The 17,471-nt window shown below is 37.0% G+C and overlaps 1 protein-coding gene across 1 annotated transcript in view; it reads right to left on the minus strand.

Moving 5' to 3' along the window:
* LOC117986474 (Kv channel-interacting protein 4-like) overlaps positions 1-17,471 on the minus strand; it is a 231,227-nt gene that overhangs the window by 123,113 nt on the left and 90,643 nt on the right. The window contains exon 2 of the mRNA XM_069501944.1: positions 13,991-14,030. Within this exon, the coding sequence (XP_069358045.1) occupies positions 13,991-14,012 (22 nt within the window). The 5' untranslated portion in view covers positions 14,013-14,030. The remainder of the gene's footprint in view (positions 1-13,990; positions 14,031-17,471) is intronic.

A 17,471-nucleotide genomic window follows, 5' to 3' on the forward strand; every position in this document is an offset into this window, starting at 1 on the left:
TAGCATTTCTTTAAATGGTTATAGGAGCCAATTTAAAGTTTTGTGTAGGTATATTAATATGTGAGTCTAAACTCTAAAGCTTCTTCAGTAGGTATCTAGAGAGTGTGGATACATAACTAGAGGTTTAACAATTAATAGGAATCAATAAAAAGAAAATGATTTTACCTAGGGCGAACTTGACCCCGGTCCACGCGGTGCGGAAATAGTGGAAGAGCCGGCGGTAGAGCGGTCGGTGGCGGCGGCGACGCGCGGGCGCTTCCGCGTCGGGCGCGGGCGGCGCCTCCTCCTCCTCGCCCGCACCCGATCGGCCCTCCACCGACGACGCCGTGGCGTTGCGCACCCAGCTTTACACTAAACGCTCCCCCCGCTAATGAAACCGCACCATTACGAGGCACCGTGCGCACACTGTTCGCACATTGAAATCAACCATTGGTCACACTTACAAGTACTTTTTTCACTTATTGTTTTCACACTAAGTACTATTCTAGAATTTATACGTTACTACACAAAATAAGTTAAGTATTCTTCTGAGCCCTTTTTCAGAATATTTTAATAATTAATCACTTCATTTCAAGTTCACAAGTTAGTAAAAGTTGTTGAAAGCGGTCTCTTAATTACAATTTTTAGTGAAACATGCGCCAAGCGTAAGGAATTAGAGCAGCCGGAAATCTGTGAACAAAGAAAAACTGCGTGTTAATTTTGTTAGCTACGAGTTTTTGTCAAAAAGGGGCCAAGTGCGAATCAGACTCGCACAGCGAGGGTTCCTTGCAACAGTCGTATAGAATAGAATAGAATACATATTCTTTCGACATTTTGCACGATATATCAAAAACTATTGTGCAGCAGTGAGTAACGGCCTTTACTCTGGTCGTTATTAATAGCTATTTGCCGGCAGCTCCTAGTATTGCGTGAGCGCATTGCGTTTCGCATTTATGGGCGGGACATACTCAAGAGGTAAATTTGCGCGATGTTTTGAAAGTAGGTACAAATCATCATAGTACCTAATAATTCCGGCAAACTTGCTGAAAGGGCAACCTCTAACATAATCCATACTAAAATTACAAATAGTGTTTCACCGATTTTGGTGAAATTTGGTACAGATATAAGCTTGCATCCGGGGGAAGAACATTTATCATGCTTTTTATAAAACTCTTTTAGTCCTGTAAAATCACAGAGTTTCCACAGGCTTTTAAAAAAACCTTTAATCCACGTGGGTGATGTCGCAGACATCCTGAAATTACAAACAAACAACGTCGTTTGCTTAACGTTAAAAAGTCGTTTAAACAAGTACCTACCTAGGTTAACATTAAAACGTTTCCGTAGCAACTTAAACTTCTCAGCGTAGACTTTGAGCGTAGTTGTGAATAAAGCGGTGTGAGTTCGTTTGTTGTTTGCGTCGGATTTGCATTAGAATTGGATTTTAGCGGGCGTATGTAAATCAATGGCACGTACTGAGTACAGATGTCGGGAAAAACGTGCGACGTGACTGTTTCTAGAACCATAATTACCGGCGCGTGCCTACCCCGGAACAGAGCACGTAAGCCTTTTAAACGTGCTTCACTTGTATAGGTACGACTAGTATAAATATTTGTTGAAGTAAAACTTTAGAAGCGAGTTCAGAGTAGCTTTAATTTCTTCTATGACGGAAGTAACGAGTTAACGTTGTTACGCAGTACCTTACGTGCGTAGTACGTACCAAACTACTACGTAGTATTTGAAATGGCCGCCAAACAGAAAAGCTGTTTTAAGGCTGCCATCTTTTACTCAGGTGTTTTTATACAGTATCAAGTAGTCAAGTCAAGTAAATTAATGACACGAACTGAGTACAGATGTCGGGAAAAACGTGCGACGTGACTGTTTCTAGAACCATAATTACCGGCGCGTGCCTACCTCGGAACAGAGTACGTACGCCTTTTAAACGTGCTTCACTTGTATAGGTACGACTAGTACCTATAGATATTTTTTGAAGTAAAACTATAAGTACGCGACAGGTCGAGATGGCAATCAGGGTATGAGGCGGGGGGACGCCCCGCACACCCGCACGTCACCCGTGCTATACTGCATCGAGTTAACGCTGGGGCAGTGCCCACCTCGATTGCCATCTCGACCTGTCGCGTACTATACTTTAGCAGCGACTTCTGAGTAGCTTTTAATCTCTTCTAGGACGGAAGTAAAGTTACTATAGTCAACACGTTCTAAACTGAGTCGTCGAGTTATCTCTCTGTTTCGGTCGCACTTACCTGTAAGTGCGAGCGAAACAGACAGATAACTCGACGACTCAGTTTAAAATGCGGCGACTATACGCCCGACTGGTACACTACAGTAGGTACCTTACGTAGTACGTACGTACCGAACTACTACGAAGTATTTGAAATGGCCGAAAAATAGCAAAGCTTTAGGTACCTATAATACAAATATGTCACATTCATAAGACGAATTGTGGGTCCCATTTGAAATAATAACTTTCGTTGAGCGCTTTAGTGCAGTGATGTGGAAGTATCTTAAATCGAGTGCTCAAAGCCAACCTTTATTTAATCAGTCATTATAGACATACAATTCTGCCAAAAATGGGAGTGATCCTTAGAAGAATAGTTGTTTTGTATTTGTACCTGCCTATATTTTTGTTTTGCTTTGTAGGTGTTTTTGTATGTAAAATGTATGTTCATTCATTCATTAAGTCATTCACTAGCTGATGCCCGCGACGTCGTCCGCGTGGAAATCCCGTGAATAAAATCCCGTGGGAACTCTTGGATTTTCCGGCATAAGAAGTAGCCTATGTCACTCTCCAGGTCTTTACCCATGCAAAAAAATCACGTCAATCTGTTGCACTGTTGCGACGTGATTCAAGGACAAACCAACAAACAAATACACATTCGCATTTATAATAAGGGTACTGATTCATTCATTAGCAACTTGTTGTTTATTAAAAAAAGACCATGCAATTTTTGACAAAATAACAATATCGATAAGTAATTTATCGATAGGTATATTAGGTACGGATAGATTGATTATTTTCGACCGTTAAAAACTATTGTGACAGATTTGGATTCTTTATGCGTGAGCTTAGCTTTATTGCTCGTACCTAAAATCGTGAGTCAACTTTCTATACGATCGGATATCGACGAATAAAAAATGTACCTAGGTCCTAGGTACTGCCAAACAATTAAATTAAAAAAGGTACAGTTACGTTTAATTAAGTAACAGAGTGGTCTTGAACAGCAAAAACGTATTTCCTCTTCAGTAGCTATCCACTTGTTTGTATTTCCTTCAGGCACTCTCCATCTCCTTTATGTTCCATCCCTGTCTTGTATTGGTAGGTACCCATTCAAGTGGAATTATGTATATCGAATACTCCGGATCTTTTGTACTTGATTACTTTCGTGTTCATTTCGTGAAAATTATGATTGGTTTTTTTTTCTGTCTTCTAAATCTAAATATATGAAAGGATTGACTGATTGACTGATCATTAACGCACAGCTCTAACTACAGGACGGATCGGGCTGAAATTTAGCATGCAGATAGCTATTAATTACGACGACGCCAAATCATCTCTTAGCGGATAAGAGATGATTTTTGAAAATTCAACTCCTAGGGGTTTAAAATTTGTGTAGTCCACGCGGACAAAGTCGCGAGCATAAGCTAGTTAGTATATAAATGAACGTTTACCACCCGTTTATGTCATTAATTTCACTGAGGAAAACATCGAGGAAAACTATGACAACAATTTTTTTCTGTTTTTAGTATAAATGAACGTTTATTTACCTACCCTGCATGTCTTTATAAAAATCACTGCTGTTAAAATTCGCTTCACTAAGATATTTACACAGTTTTATTTCCCAGGGACAATGGCCGCCCAGAGTGCCGTACAAACGTGTACAACTTTATATGGAAGATAACTTCACGCGACTTTGGACGTTAAGTCAATAGGTTAACGTCCTTTCTGTAGCACAAAATGCTTTGCAGGTTATAAATTAGAACATGCGTCAATGTCTCCGTATAGCGCGGTGGTGACGAAAGGACGCTTTTGTAATAATCCGTGAAACGAAATGGGTTAAGAGCCAGCGCGTGCCAGACCTTCGTTATTTTATAAAAGCTGAAAGTTTCTCTGCGTGTTGTCCTCAACACAGGGAGGAACGATCAGCAACTATTGAGATTGGAACTGTGGATCATAGTGGCTTTGGGAGATATAGATAATATAGGTGAAAAAAATCTTACCTCAAAGTATAAAGTTTATCAACGCACAGCTCAAACTACTGGACGGATCGGGCTGAAATTTGGCATGCAGATAGCTATTATGACGTAGGCATCCGCTAAGAAAGGATTTTTGAAAATTCAACCCCTAAGGGGGTGAAATAGGGGTTTAAAATTTGTGTAGTCCACGCCGACGAAGTCGCGGGCATAAGCTAGTTATTTATATATTTTCTTCGGAATAATATTAGAAATCACGTTATGCATATCCAGACATCCAGTACCGTGACAATCTTTTGCCAGAAATCGTTAAACTTTTAAACTTTAAGGGCTCTGGCATGACGTGATTTCTAATACTATTCCGACGAAAATATAAAATGACACTTTATAGTTTGATGTAAGATTTTTACACCTTATTACCTGTTAGTTGTTCATGTTTTACGTTTCTGTGCATGTTTCAAACTTCATAGTCGATGATCGTTCCTCGTTGTCCGATGTTAGGGACATTACGCAGAGAAACTTTGAGCTTTTATAAAATAATGAAAGTCTGGCACCCGCTAGCTTTCTCCTAAACGTTTGATGACCGGTTTGCTTCAGAAAATATTGTATAAGAAGCTCTTTACTTGAGTAGCGCTGTATCTAAATGGATGACTCTGATTAAACTCGGCCGCGAATTCTAAAGAAGGTATCTAAGAATTCAGGAAGTTTTCGGGAGATTATACTGAGAAGTCGTTAAGAAATTATTAAGTAAATATTTTCCTCTGAATTCTTAATGAATGAATTGATAAATTTCGTAAAGTCACGTTTAACATCTTTGAAATGTCATACCTACCGTTAGGGTAAATTTTCCTTTTGTATTAGGTAATAGTTAGCTGCTATATGAATTTTAGGACAACTGACAAGATTCAGTCCGACAAAACTTGGCAAAATTAAGACCACCACATTTAGTAAGTATATTAATGTAGCACACACAATAGTATAATGTAGGTCTACGAAAAAAAATTCTAGACAAACCTGAGCAAGACTTACTCAGTAAAACCAACTCTCGTCTACCTAATCCGATTTTTAACCGACAAAAGATAAGAAAAGGAGTGAGTCCTGTCAATAAGCCTTACGGCGGTTACGCACTCATCCGATCCGAGACTGTGAAAATACGTTACTTTTTGTTTTATATGGGAACTTATGACATATGACGTAGATAATCGCTGGTATTCTCACGGATGACGGATAGAACTCGGATGACGGAAGTGCAGTGCGTAGTCGCCGTTATACCACTACCATAGCCTCATCACTATTTTGAGTTCATAAGATGAAATCAACAATGTGAAAAGTTTCGAAGTTTCTCCACAATGATGAAAAAGTTAGGGCTGTCAGCTGTCATGAAATTTTGTCAAAAAAATTGCAAAAGGAAGCAAAAAACACTTTTAAAAAACCTGGGACTCCGAAACGGCTAAAGACAAGATTACTTATACTAAGGACTCCTATAGGATCCTATAAGGGTTTGATTTTTCCTTTTGAGGTACGGAACCTTAAAAACTGATTAAGAATATCAAGCAAAAGAAGGAAAAATTAAATCTCAGTTCAGTTTCCTTCGAGTTGATTACAGAAACTAAAACAATCAACGGCAATGTTAAAAGAGCCGAGAGACCGAGCGAGCACTTAAAAGATTACGCACAAAGCCGAGTTTTCAATAAAAGAAAATAAAAGGTACTTAAACCCCGTTACTGTCTCGCTATGGACCGGGTACCAGCAAGAAGTCATGACCTATATCTGCAACCGGTATGGACTATACTCTATCCCAATAAAGAAGTTAGTGTAGGGCTCTCTCTGTTATGATATAATCCCATAAAAATGGCAGAGACAAAAATCTCAGCGGGCGTTAACCATTTTGACACACCAACCAATCACAAATATGTTTTTAAAAAAAACCATTCGAAGTTCAATTAGAAAATATAGTTTCGTTTGTGATTGGTTGGTGACACAAAGTGGTTAACGTCCGCTGAGATTTTTGTCTCTGCCATTTGTATGGGACAACGTAACAGAGAAAGCCCTTTACTAACTTCTTTCCGTGGATAGAGTATAGCAGCGTGAAAATGTTATCGCCTCTTGATTATTTGTAATTTTTTGTGTTTTAGGTTGCTATATATCAACTTTTCCAGAAAATGATGTACTAATTTCGGATGAATATAAACCGTCCACTTTCACAAGGACATTCAAACTGATTGAGCGAAAGTTTGTAATGCAGTCCCATTTTGGAAAGAGCATAATGCGAATGACATCATTAGAAAATTTAACTAAATCATTTTACCTAGATAAAATAGATAGATAGACAGATAGTAAAGAAATAAACTATAGCTGATTAAGTATGATATAAAAATAACGTTCTAATTAGCTAAACTAGGTTTTTCTGTAATGTAGGAAACTACTTAGAGAGAATATTACTTAGTACACACTAAGAAAAATGCTTTAGGTACACTGCGTATTATTATCTCTATATATAAAAATGAATCGCTGAATGTGTTGCTGATCGCAAATCTCGAGAACAGCTGAACCGATTTCGCTAATTCTTTTTTATAATATTCCTTGAAGTACCTACGAGGATGGTTCTTACGGAGAGAAAAAATTAAAAAAAATCCTGAAAAAGAATCGACTGTTAGGCGGTACGAAGTTCGCTGGGGCAGCTAGTTATTAATATTATAGTATACAGTAGAATTATGGGAGGCTTGAAAAAGACCTTTAAAATTTCATAAAATACACAACACAATTAAACAAGAGGAAAAACCAATGGAGCACTTAAGGTGACGCAGGACGCTCGACCGAAATTGGCAGCGCACGTGGGTAACATGTTTGCTTTTCACTTGACATTGTATGTGAAAGTTGAGAGGCACGATGATTTTCACCGAAATCAAGCGCGCGAAAAGGGTTCAGGAAAAGTATTTTTGAGAAAAAACTGCTGAATTTATGTTTGCAAAGTAAAATTATTTCAACTAATGAATAAATAAACTACGTCTAATGATAAATTGTTTTAGAATTTTCATATCCCTAATCTTATTTATTTACGCCCAAAGTTGTCATTAATTTAGTGTTAAAATAGGAATCTTTTGAGCCTCGTAACTTTTAAATCAATACTTTTTTCAATGTTTTATATATCAATAAACCTAGATAATGACGAGATAAATCGATATAATTCTTAGTTTTGTGTGTACAATATCGAATATTGTTGTAATTTCCCTCCTACGTTTGTATGAAGAAAGCACCGAACTGAGTCCCCTTAAGAGATTAATCTACCTTTTTTTTTTTTTTTTTTTTTTTTTTTTCTACCATAAAGCACCATTATAAAATGGTAGCTTTATTGCTACTACCATCTAGCCTATGGGCTAATTAGTAATATTATTCTAGCTTAAACTTCTACTTATGATTAATTTTAAATCTAATTTACAGTCCAGTAACTGTCCTTAGTTTATTCTAACACGTACTTACAGTTCACTATGTTCTTGTGACCTAGAAAAATAAAGTAGCACAAGCACTATTACACAAACGCTGCACTTATGTACTTTTTAACACTAATTCGAACGGCTTGGTTCTTTTGAGCCTCCTTTTGATGTCCATGTTATCTAGAAGCTTCACAGCCTCCAAATTAACATGATGGCGAAGTCGATGTTGGTGAGCTTCTGCGTACTTTTGGATGATTTTGTTTACGAACTCTATCTTAAGGTCCCTGTGGAGATCGTGATTTCTTACATACCAGGGTGCATTTGTTATTTCCCTGAGTACTTTGTTCTGGAATCTCTGTATTACTTGAACATTGGTCGGTTTAGTACACCCCCAGAGTTGTATACCATACGTCCATACAGGCATCAGAACTTGCTTGTATAGCATAAGTTTATTATGTAATGAGAGCGTTGAATGCCTTCCAAGCAGCCAATACATTTTTTTGTAGCGTAATTCTAACTCCTCACGTTTCTTTTTAACATGAGCTTTCCATCGAAGCTTTGTGTCTAGCGTCATACCCAAGTACTTTGCTGTATTTACGTAGGGAATAAGTTGCCGATTTAGATAAATTGGGTGATATTTTGGTAACTTATTGGTAAAATCTATATGCATAGATTTCGACTCGTTTAGCTTAATTCGCCACTTTATAGTCCAATCGTTGACTTTATTTATGGCAGCTTGAACTTTTTCTACTGCTTCTTCGTGACTCTCTCCAGTTGCTATTATGGCAGTATCATCAGCGAATGTTGCAATAGTGTTATTTTCTAGTGCTGGAATATCACAGGTGTATAATAAGTACAGGACCGGACCTAAGACACTTCCTTGTGGTACCCCAGCTTTAATTTCCTTGAGTTCAGAATACGCATCTTCTTGACGAACTCTAAACCACCTATTTGAGATGTATGATTCAAGAATATCAGCAAATGACTTTGGTAGCATATTTCTGAGTTTATAGATAAGCCCTTCGTGCCACACTTTATCGAAAGCTTGCGCTACGTCTAAAAAGACTGTAGAACACACTTTCTTATTTTCTAATGATTTCTCTATTATGTCAGTAATTCTGTGGACTTGATCTATCGTTGAGTGTTTTTCACGGAATCCAAATTGGTGATCTGGTATTAATTTTCTCTCCTCTAGTATAGGTTTTAGTCTCTTGAGTAACAGTTTTTCAAATAATTTTGAAATAACTGGTAATAAAGAGATTGGTCTGTATGACGTTGTTTCATGGGGTGGTTTCCCCGGTTTAGCGATCATAATAACTTCAGCAACTTTCCATAACTCAGGTACATGTCTCAGTCTAAATGATGCATTTATGAGATTGGTAAGTTTCACTAAAGCTTTCCGAGGTAGGTTTTTTAAAATTTCTCCGGTAATGAGATCATATCCTGGAGATTTTTTTTTGCTTAAATTGAACTTTATTTCTTCAGTTACTTCCTTTGGTGTCACAAGTCTGATATTTTGCAGATCATCTTGTCTTTCTTCATTCTCACTGAAATCAATTGTATGGCCCTCATTTGGTTGGAATATATCTTCCAGATGCTGAGCGAATCTATTAGCTTTTTGAATGTTATTGATAGCCCATTTTCCATTTGATTCTTTAATAGGTGGTATATGTGTGATGGGTCTTTTTAAATTACCTGTTACTTTCCAAAGAGAATAGTCAGTTTCTCGGTCATTGGTCAAGCTTCGTAGGTAATCATTTAACTTAGTGTCATTATGACTTTTGATTGCTTTCTTGATTAATCTACCTAATCCAGATTTTTCAATAAAAGAAAACAAGGGTTGAAACGCGTTACCGTTTCACTGCGGCTTGGAATTCCGACGAAAAAAAGCAGCTCAAAGTTCTGACCTACATAGTTACACAACTGTAACGGCTTGAACAATGGTGATAACTATTCCAGTGAAAATTAAATCGCCTGTTGAGCGTTTAGAGCAGACCGAACGAAAATACGTTTAGAGAAATCGAAAAGTTCCAACGACAGATTGGACGATGTAAAATTGGTACGAAAAATTTAATTTGAAAATTTGAAAGCACTAGGACATTGCCTAGTCTAGAACTGATGGAAATATAGCTTATGAGAATTTGATTGATTAATTCTGTAATACGTAAATATATATATATAATAGCCCATAAGTACATACATGTATATCAATTCTCAATGCATTCCTACCAATAAAGCAGTCTAAAACCACGGAACAGAAGTGTCTAAAACCAACACTAGGGTTGTTCGCTCATTTCCAACACCTTGTCCCAACCTAAGACTATTGTATTGATGATAAGCAGTGATAGCCTATTGCTTAAGAAGTCAGCTTCCTATTCAGGGAGTCACGGGTTCGACTTCGGCCACTCTTACTTTTCTGAGTTATTGTGCGTTTTAAGAATTAATGCTCGACTCGCACTTACCCGATTTTTTAAGTACGTTACGTAGGTACGTACGATGAATTTTTAAAAGAAAAGGTTATTAAAAACGTTGTATTAGTATAAAATAAACTTAAAATAACTTTGAAATTTTTCCAAGGCTAGTGAAATATCAGAATTTTTCCCTACGTTTCGCTCGGGAATACTGCATAGTTTGCTTTTATACGGGCTAACGCAAACATTTTGCGAAGTTTTATTTACTACAGCAAACTAATATAACTATTTCAGTTCTGTTCGAACTTTACTGTCTAGTTTTTTAGGTCATGTTAACAGTATCAAATAACTTTTAAGATGTGAATTTTTTATTTGATGAATTTTTGCGACACGTTTATCCCAAAACTTTGAGCAACGAGCAGGTCACCTGATTGCCACTATTATATTATAACCGCCACCTACGAATATTTGCAGCCAGTGGAACCACAAATGCGTTGCCGGCTTTTCAAGAATATGTTGATTCGCCTATTGTATAACCCCATGTTGAAGGGAGTTGGTTTCACATTCGCGTGAACATGGAGAAAAGATCTGGCATAACGGGTGGTTGAAGTGCACCAGGCAACCAGATGGTGAGGGTGAAATTGCTTATGGTGGCGTGCGGTGCGGATGTAGAAAAAGGAGGGTGAAATAAGATCTAAGGAATTTGTTTAATTCTGTTTTCATCGTGTACATGTACGTCGAACGCCATGAGGCCTGTTAGTTACACTATCTGTATTAGGAAGTGTTAAAGATAAACGATTTATTACACTTTTATTTAACTTTTCATATATTTTTCTAGTATCGACATTCTCAAACGTCACCAGAGAGTCCATCCATTCGCCCAAAGCATAGTCACCTAGAAAATTGTCAGAGAGGGTTAGGACGTGTCTACAATATCAGCAATCCATCTAACAGTAGGTACTATCAAGCGATACGCGTATATTCAAGAATTGTCCACGACAAGTTGAGATGACCATCGGGGTATGAGGCAGGGAGACACCCCGCACATCCGCACGTCACTTGCAGCGGGTAAGCGCGGGGGCTGTGCGGGTATGCGGGGTGTCCCCTTCCTGATTGTCATCTCGACCTGTCGCGTTCTTATACGTGTATCGAGGAAATATTGATGGCATTGACAGAATGGCAATGTAGCTGAATGTTCTTGAAATCTTGCGATATAAGTCCCGAAAATTGCTATTGCGCTGGTACCATGTCTCATTCACATCGAAATGACGTCATATTGACGTCAGCTGAAGTAAAAATATACCATCAGCTTGAAACTTCAGTCTAGTGTTGACGTCACTAAAATGGCGGCCACGCGCATTAGTAGGTAATTTGCGGGACCTATACCAGAATTGCGATGTTATACTCCTATAAATAAAATTACTAACTTAAAAGTTATTATCCGTGAAAGTTTCGTAATCGTAACGAAAGTAAGAATTTGCGACATTAAACTCATTTCGCTTCAAAGTTTACTTCGCAAAGTGAAATTCATTGAACAGCAAATATAACTTGGCTGTGGAAATATTTTATTTTAATACCAATTGTTTAATGACCCGTATGCAAATGTCTTTTGTTTTGATACTTACTTCCATTTTGCTCGAGTTCTAAAATTTGCGTAATACCTAAGGAAAGGTAAATCGTGGAGAAAGATATACGGATATGGATGAAATATGACTACTTAGAGTCGCCGTAAAAATCCTCAAAATAGAGTCGGAGAGGTTCACATTTCCTATCTCTACAGCAAAACATTTTTTGCTAGATGATTTATATGTTTGACGTCATTTGTAAGACGTAAAAAGGACGAACTATAAAAACAGACCCATACTAAGCCGAAACTATTTTTGTAAAAATGTAGGACGAAGTAAGTACAATTTAACGGACTATGAGATAGCTGCCACGCTGGACCCGGCCATGGGCTCCTTTTTATATCGGAAAATCAAAAAATTGTTTCATTTCTTTCCTATTGCTAACAGGAGAGAGGTTCATACCAGGGTTGTTGCGGATTCCAATATTTTGACATCTGCGGATGCGAGTGCTGATTATTAGATTCACGATGCGGATGTCTGAGTTAATGCGAATGTTCCGCATTTGCGGATGCGGATGCGAATATCCGTAACACCCCTGGTTCATACATTGTATATGTATAATACAAATTCCTGAAAGTCCGGCAACGCATTGATGGTTCCTCTGGTACTGCAAATGTTCATGGGCGGCGGTAATCATTTAACATCAGGTGACCAGCCGGCTCGTTTGCCCGCCATTTTTATTTAAAAAAGAATACATTCATATTTATTGTCTACGGAAAAGATAAGCCCAGTCCACCTGTACGACGTCGTGTCGAGCCAGATAGTAGGCAAGTATCATTAATTATTATTCTAAAAAATATTATTTTTATATTTTCAATTTTTTTATAAATTTCAAAATATTTTAATAACAAATTACTTAATTTAAGAGACGATAAAAGTGTTTACTTTAATTTCACGTTCAATTCAACCTCTACAAAGCCCTAGACAAATATGCAATTTAAGTATAATATAGTATTAAGGTTCTACTTGTTCTAATCTCGAGGGCAATTTATTTCGTTGCTTCGCCATAATTTTCCAAAGTTAATGATGTTTATATTCCTTTCAACATTATGAGACGTAAGAGATATAGCGTGAATCATGGCAACATTAATTATTAATCTTGGATAATCATTGGTTGATTGAATTTGGAAGGTGCTCTACCTTCTCAATTTTCCATTCCATGCTACTCCATTCCATTCTATTCCATCCCATTCCAATACACGCCACTCCATTCCATTCCATTCCATTCCATTCCATTCCATTCCATTCCATTCCATTCCATTCCATTCCGTTCCATTCCGTTCCATTCCGTTTCATTCCGTTCCGTTCCATTCCGTTCCATACCGTTCCATTCCGTTCCATTCCGTTCCATTCTATTCCATTATATTCCATTCTATTCCATGCTACTCCATGCTATTCCATGCTATTCCATCCTATTCCATCCTATTCAATTATATTCCATTATATTCTATTCCATTCTATTCAATTCCATTCCATTCCATTCCATTCAATTCCATTCCATTCCATTCCATTCCATTCCATTATATTCCATTCTATTCTATTCCATTCCATTCTATTCTATTCTATTCTATTTCTATGGTATATAAAAAGTATAAGAAAAATCTCTTTTTGTATTATTGTTTTCGCCGAAATAAATAATGGGCAGTTTTCGTTCGTTGGACGAAAGTTGTGACAAGCTGGGCCGTACCACGCGACAGTGAATGAAACAAAGACTTATTAGGTTTATGAAGATAAATGAGGTGTATCAAAAAAAATTCTGGAACACTGATAGGCTAAGCACACATTTAGTGAAAACTAGCGTAAGCCTGTGACTTCGTCCGCGTGGACTACACAAACTTCGAACCCCTATTTTACCCCTTTAAGGATTGAATTTTCAAAAATCCTTTCTTATCGGTTGTCTACGTCATCATCTGTATATCAAAATTCAATCCAATATGTTTAGTAGTTTGATTTTCAAAAAATCCCGCCCTCAGAAGCCGAAGTGGGGGTTGGAAGTTATATGAAAGTCGTTTTTTTTTTATTTATTCAGATACAAGTTAGCCCTTGACTGCAATCTCACCTGGTGGTAAGTGATGATGCAGCCTAAGATGATAAAGTATTTAACGTTAGTGATATGAAAATCGGTATTTAGGTATTCTGGGTTCCGTATCTTAAGGTGAGACTGAGTGAGTAGGTAAGTGAGGCCTTTGCAGCGGGAAAATTTCTAATCTCATGAGAAACCAGAAATTTTACGTGGATGTAGTCGCGGACAACTGCTAGTTTCACTATAAAGGTTATACTTGTTCCGAAATGTGAATCAGGTACATAAGTAGATTAATAATTTTTTACTTACATTCAAGGTACTTGAAGCTCATTAGATTAACTGTTCACACCTGAAAAAGAAAAATAATAATATTAGTAAAACTATAGGCCTGATAAGAATATATTAATTTGATATAAAAATAATACGTGTATCTTTTCAGTCAAAGAAAATAATCAAGGAATTTATTCAGAGCCATTTCCATACCATGACTGGTCTAAGAGAGGAAATAATAAAAAAATATTATAAGAAGTTCACCCTTGCGGGTATTGTGGCAAAAACTCCTGCGAAAAAGAATTTTGAATGGAATTGACAAAACACTTAAACTTTGTAACAGATTCTTGGATTCTTTTCACAATTTCCTGAATAATGAAGTAATCTAAATAAACTACAGTGCGCTTAGTACAAGTTTATACGTTTCACTAACGTTGATAAAATTCGAGTGTCGAAACATAATAACGAAAGTGTAAAATAGACCTTAAAATCTTTACATCAAAGTCGAAAATTCATTACTTACTACTGATTTTAATTTCACAAGGTTTCCGCTTGGAAAAGCGTTAGCTGTAGATGTAAAGATGACCTTTAGCTTTCAAACATGGCATTTATGGTCAATTTTCGTCAAATGCTCAAGTGTTTCGATGCTCGAATTCTATCATCGTTGTGAGTATGTAGTATCTCATGCTAAGCACACAACTTTTCATTGCCTGCAGCTACAGATTCTGTTTCGTTAAAATAATGTAGGAAAAGTTGTAAATATTAATTTCGAATTACATTATCTACCTACTGTATCTTTTTACCTGTTTTCATACTTAACTAGCTTATGCTCGCGACTTCGTCGGCGTGGACTATATAAATTTCAAATCCCTAATTTATCCTCTTAGGAGTTGAATTTTCAATAATCCTTTCGTAGCGGATGCCTACGTCATATCAATAGCTATCTGCGTGCCACATTTCAGCCCGATCAGTCTAGTAGTTTAAGCTGTGCGTTGATAGATCAGTCGGTCACTCAGTCAGCTTTTCATTTTATTATATTTAGATTAAGTTTTGTACGTATTTTTGTATGAAATAAAGCACATTTATTTTTATGTATAGATACGTGTACTTAGTTAGAGCATGTATGTAATTTAGTCTATTAAACGTGGAAGCATTAAGTGAAGTGTATTTTCTTGAAAGTTTTAAAAGTGTTACTGCGGTCTTAAGACGTGGGAACCGCAGCCGTTGCAAGGATTTGGGTCAAGGGACTTGAGGTGGTGAGGCATCCCTCAACGTATATATCTACCTAACTGTCGAGTCATGAATGAACGTGCCCAGAATCGAACGCCCGACCCACCGAATACCGGAGGCCGAAGTCGTAACCACCAGGCTATTACCGCAAGGCAAGTAGTTCAAGTACCTGTATGAAGGTTACCTGCGGAAGGTTCCAGCTGTGCTCAGATGGAAATGTTATAGAGGAAATCTACATACATGCAAAATCTTAACTTTCTAGACTCAGTAGTTAAGCCTTACCAACATTGATATGTGAGACAGTCTATGTATTTATCTTTTTATAAGTACTTAAGTATAAATTAAAGGACTTGTTTTTTATTTATTCCTCCATGTTTTCTAGAACGAAGAATGATTAGCATATTTCGCTTATTTTAGCTTGAATATTATTATGATCTTGGATGTAGGTATATTCAAATGTATTATAATTTATATTCAAGCTAAAATTATGAGAGTAAATAGCGCATGCACCTCTAAAATTCATATTAATTTTCTACATCGAGTACTACATTTATTCACATTCATGGAAATTGAAACCCACTTGACTGTTTCGCTCTCGTGAATACTGAGCGAAAATACGAAATTGTTGTTTGAATTTCAAAACTAATATAAATTAATTTAAGTGAAATTATTATTATGTGCACTGTGTTTATATTATACGTAATACATATTTACTACCACGTTAATTAACTTAGAAATTATTAAAGAAGTAAGTTTTAGGAATCCCAAGTTTCTATGCTATTAGTGCCAATAATTTATATGTTCTAGAAACTAGATGATATTTTAAAAACCCCACGGTAACGCTTTGGTTTTCCAGGATAAAAAATACCCTATGTGTTAAATCAGGACATAGGTAAGATCTCTTCATTATAAACAGCCAAATCAGTTCAGTCATTGTAGCGTAAAGGAGTACAAACATCTAAACTTTCAGCTTAGTAAGAATACATTACTAGCATTGTCAGCGACATCGATTTGTGGTACGCGCCGCTGAGGTACACGACTGACGCAAAGGGATTATTCAAGGGGTGAACCGACAAATTCCTGAAAGGCAACGCATCGGCACTTCCTCTGGTGCTGCATATGTTCATGGGCGGCGGTAATCTTAACATCAGGTGACCCGCCTGCTCGTTTGCTCGCTATTTCTATTTAAAAAAACTACACCGTAATGGCGGGTATAGAACTATAGATAGAGCATCGAAGGCAAACGAAGACGAATATTCGGCGCCGCGCCGCTGGCGTATGTCGCATGGTCGCTCATCTTTGCTGTTGTAGAAAAAGACTGCAAGCTATCTCTGTAGGTACAATTTTTTTCAAAATTGTTCAACAGATGGCTGTGAAAAGGTAATTGACAGATGGATAGACCGACAGATACACTTCCATAGTTTTAATATTAGTAAGTATGAATATAAAATTATTTGTTAGAGGCTTTATTTCGTTTCTAATTCAGTTGTACATAGATCCGGTATTGGATGTGAAAATGTAATCCACTGGAAACACGCTATAGAATCTCGTAAGCCTATCAACTATCAATCAATCACAGCCCTTTATTAGCCTAATTGAATTGTACCAGTCGCATACCGAACATAGCACCTACTAATTCTGCAACTAGAATTAGCCGATCGACATGTAATTTACAACCAGCAGGCTAGCCCATTTATTAAGAACTAATTGGTAGCAGGAATGCAAATGACTTCGCATTCTACCTAACAACCATTGAATTATACCTCACAGAGATGCAAGACCTCATACTTTGGACTTCAAAGCTCTCCCAACTCATTATACGAGAACAAGGACCTGAAGGGACTTATAAATTACTAGCATTTATCCCGGGAAATCATCGCGTAGGTAGGTATACCTACCTAAGTTATTGAAAGATTTTTATAATTGTGAGTTATGCTTGTGCTTGATGACAATCATGGCTGATAAAAAGCAGTGATAAAACGGGCCTGCCCAGAAGGTGGATATTCACTCTTGCCTTAAAGATACCCTATTTACATTCAGGTTACACTACTTCGTAGCAAACACGGACGCTGTCCGGTGTGATTAAAGGACAGATGACAACCCAAAGAACAAACACACTTTGAATAATATGGATGATCAATAATATTATAAGATTTTAAAGGTTTCACAAGAGAATATGTGTAATGTGAATAAGTACCTACTTAAATAAAAGAAGTTCAAAATAAAATAAAAAGATTCAAGTAAAAGAATACCTCATGTCCGTATTGTGTTCTTTGCTTTTGCTTATATT

The sequence above is a fragment of the Maniola hyperantus genome, chromosome 11 (genome assembly GCF_902806685.2).
Source record: "Maniola hyperantus chromosome 11, iAphHyp1.2, whole genome shotgun sequence".
Taxonomy (NCBI): domain Eukaryota; kingdom Metazoa; phylum Arthropoda; class Insecta; order Lepidoptera; family Nymphalidae; genus Maniola; species Maniola hyperantus.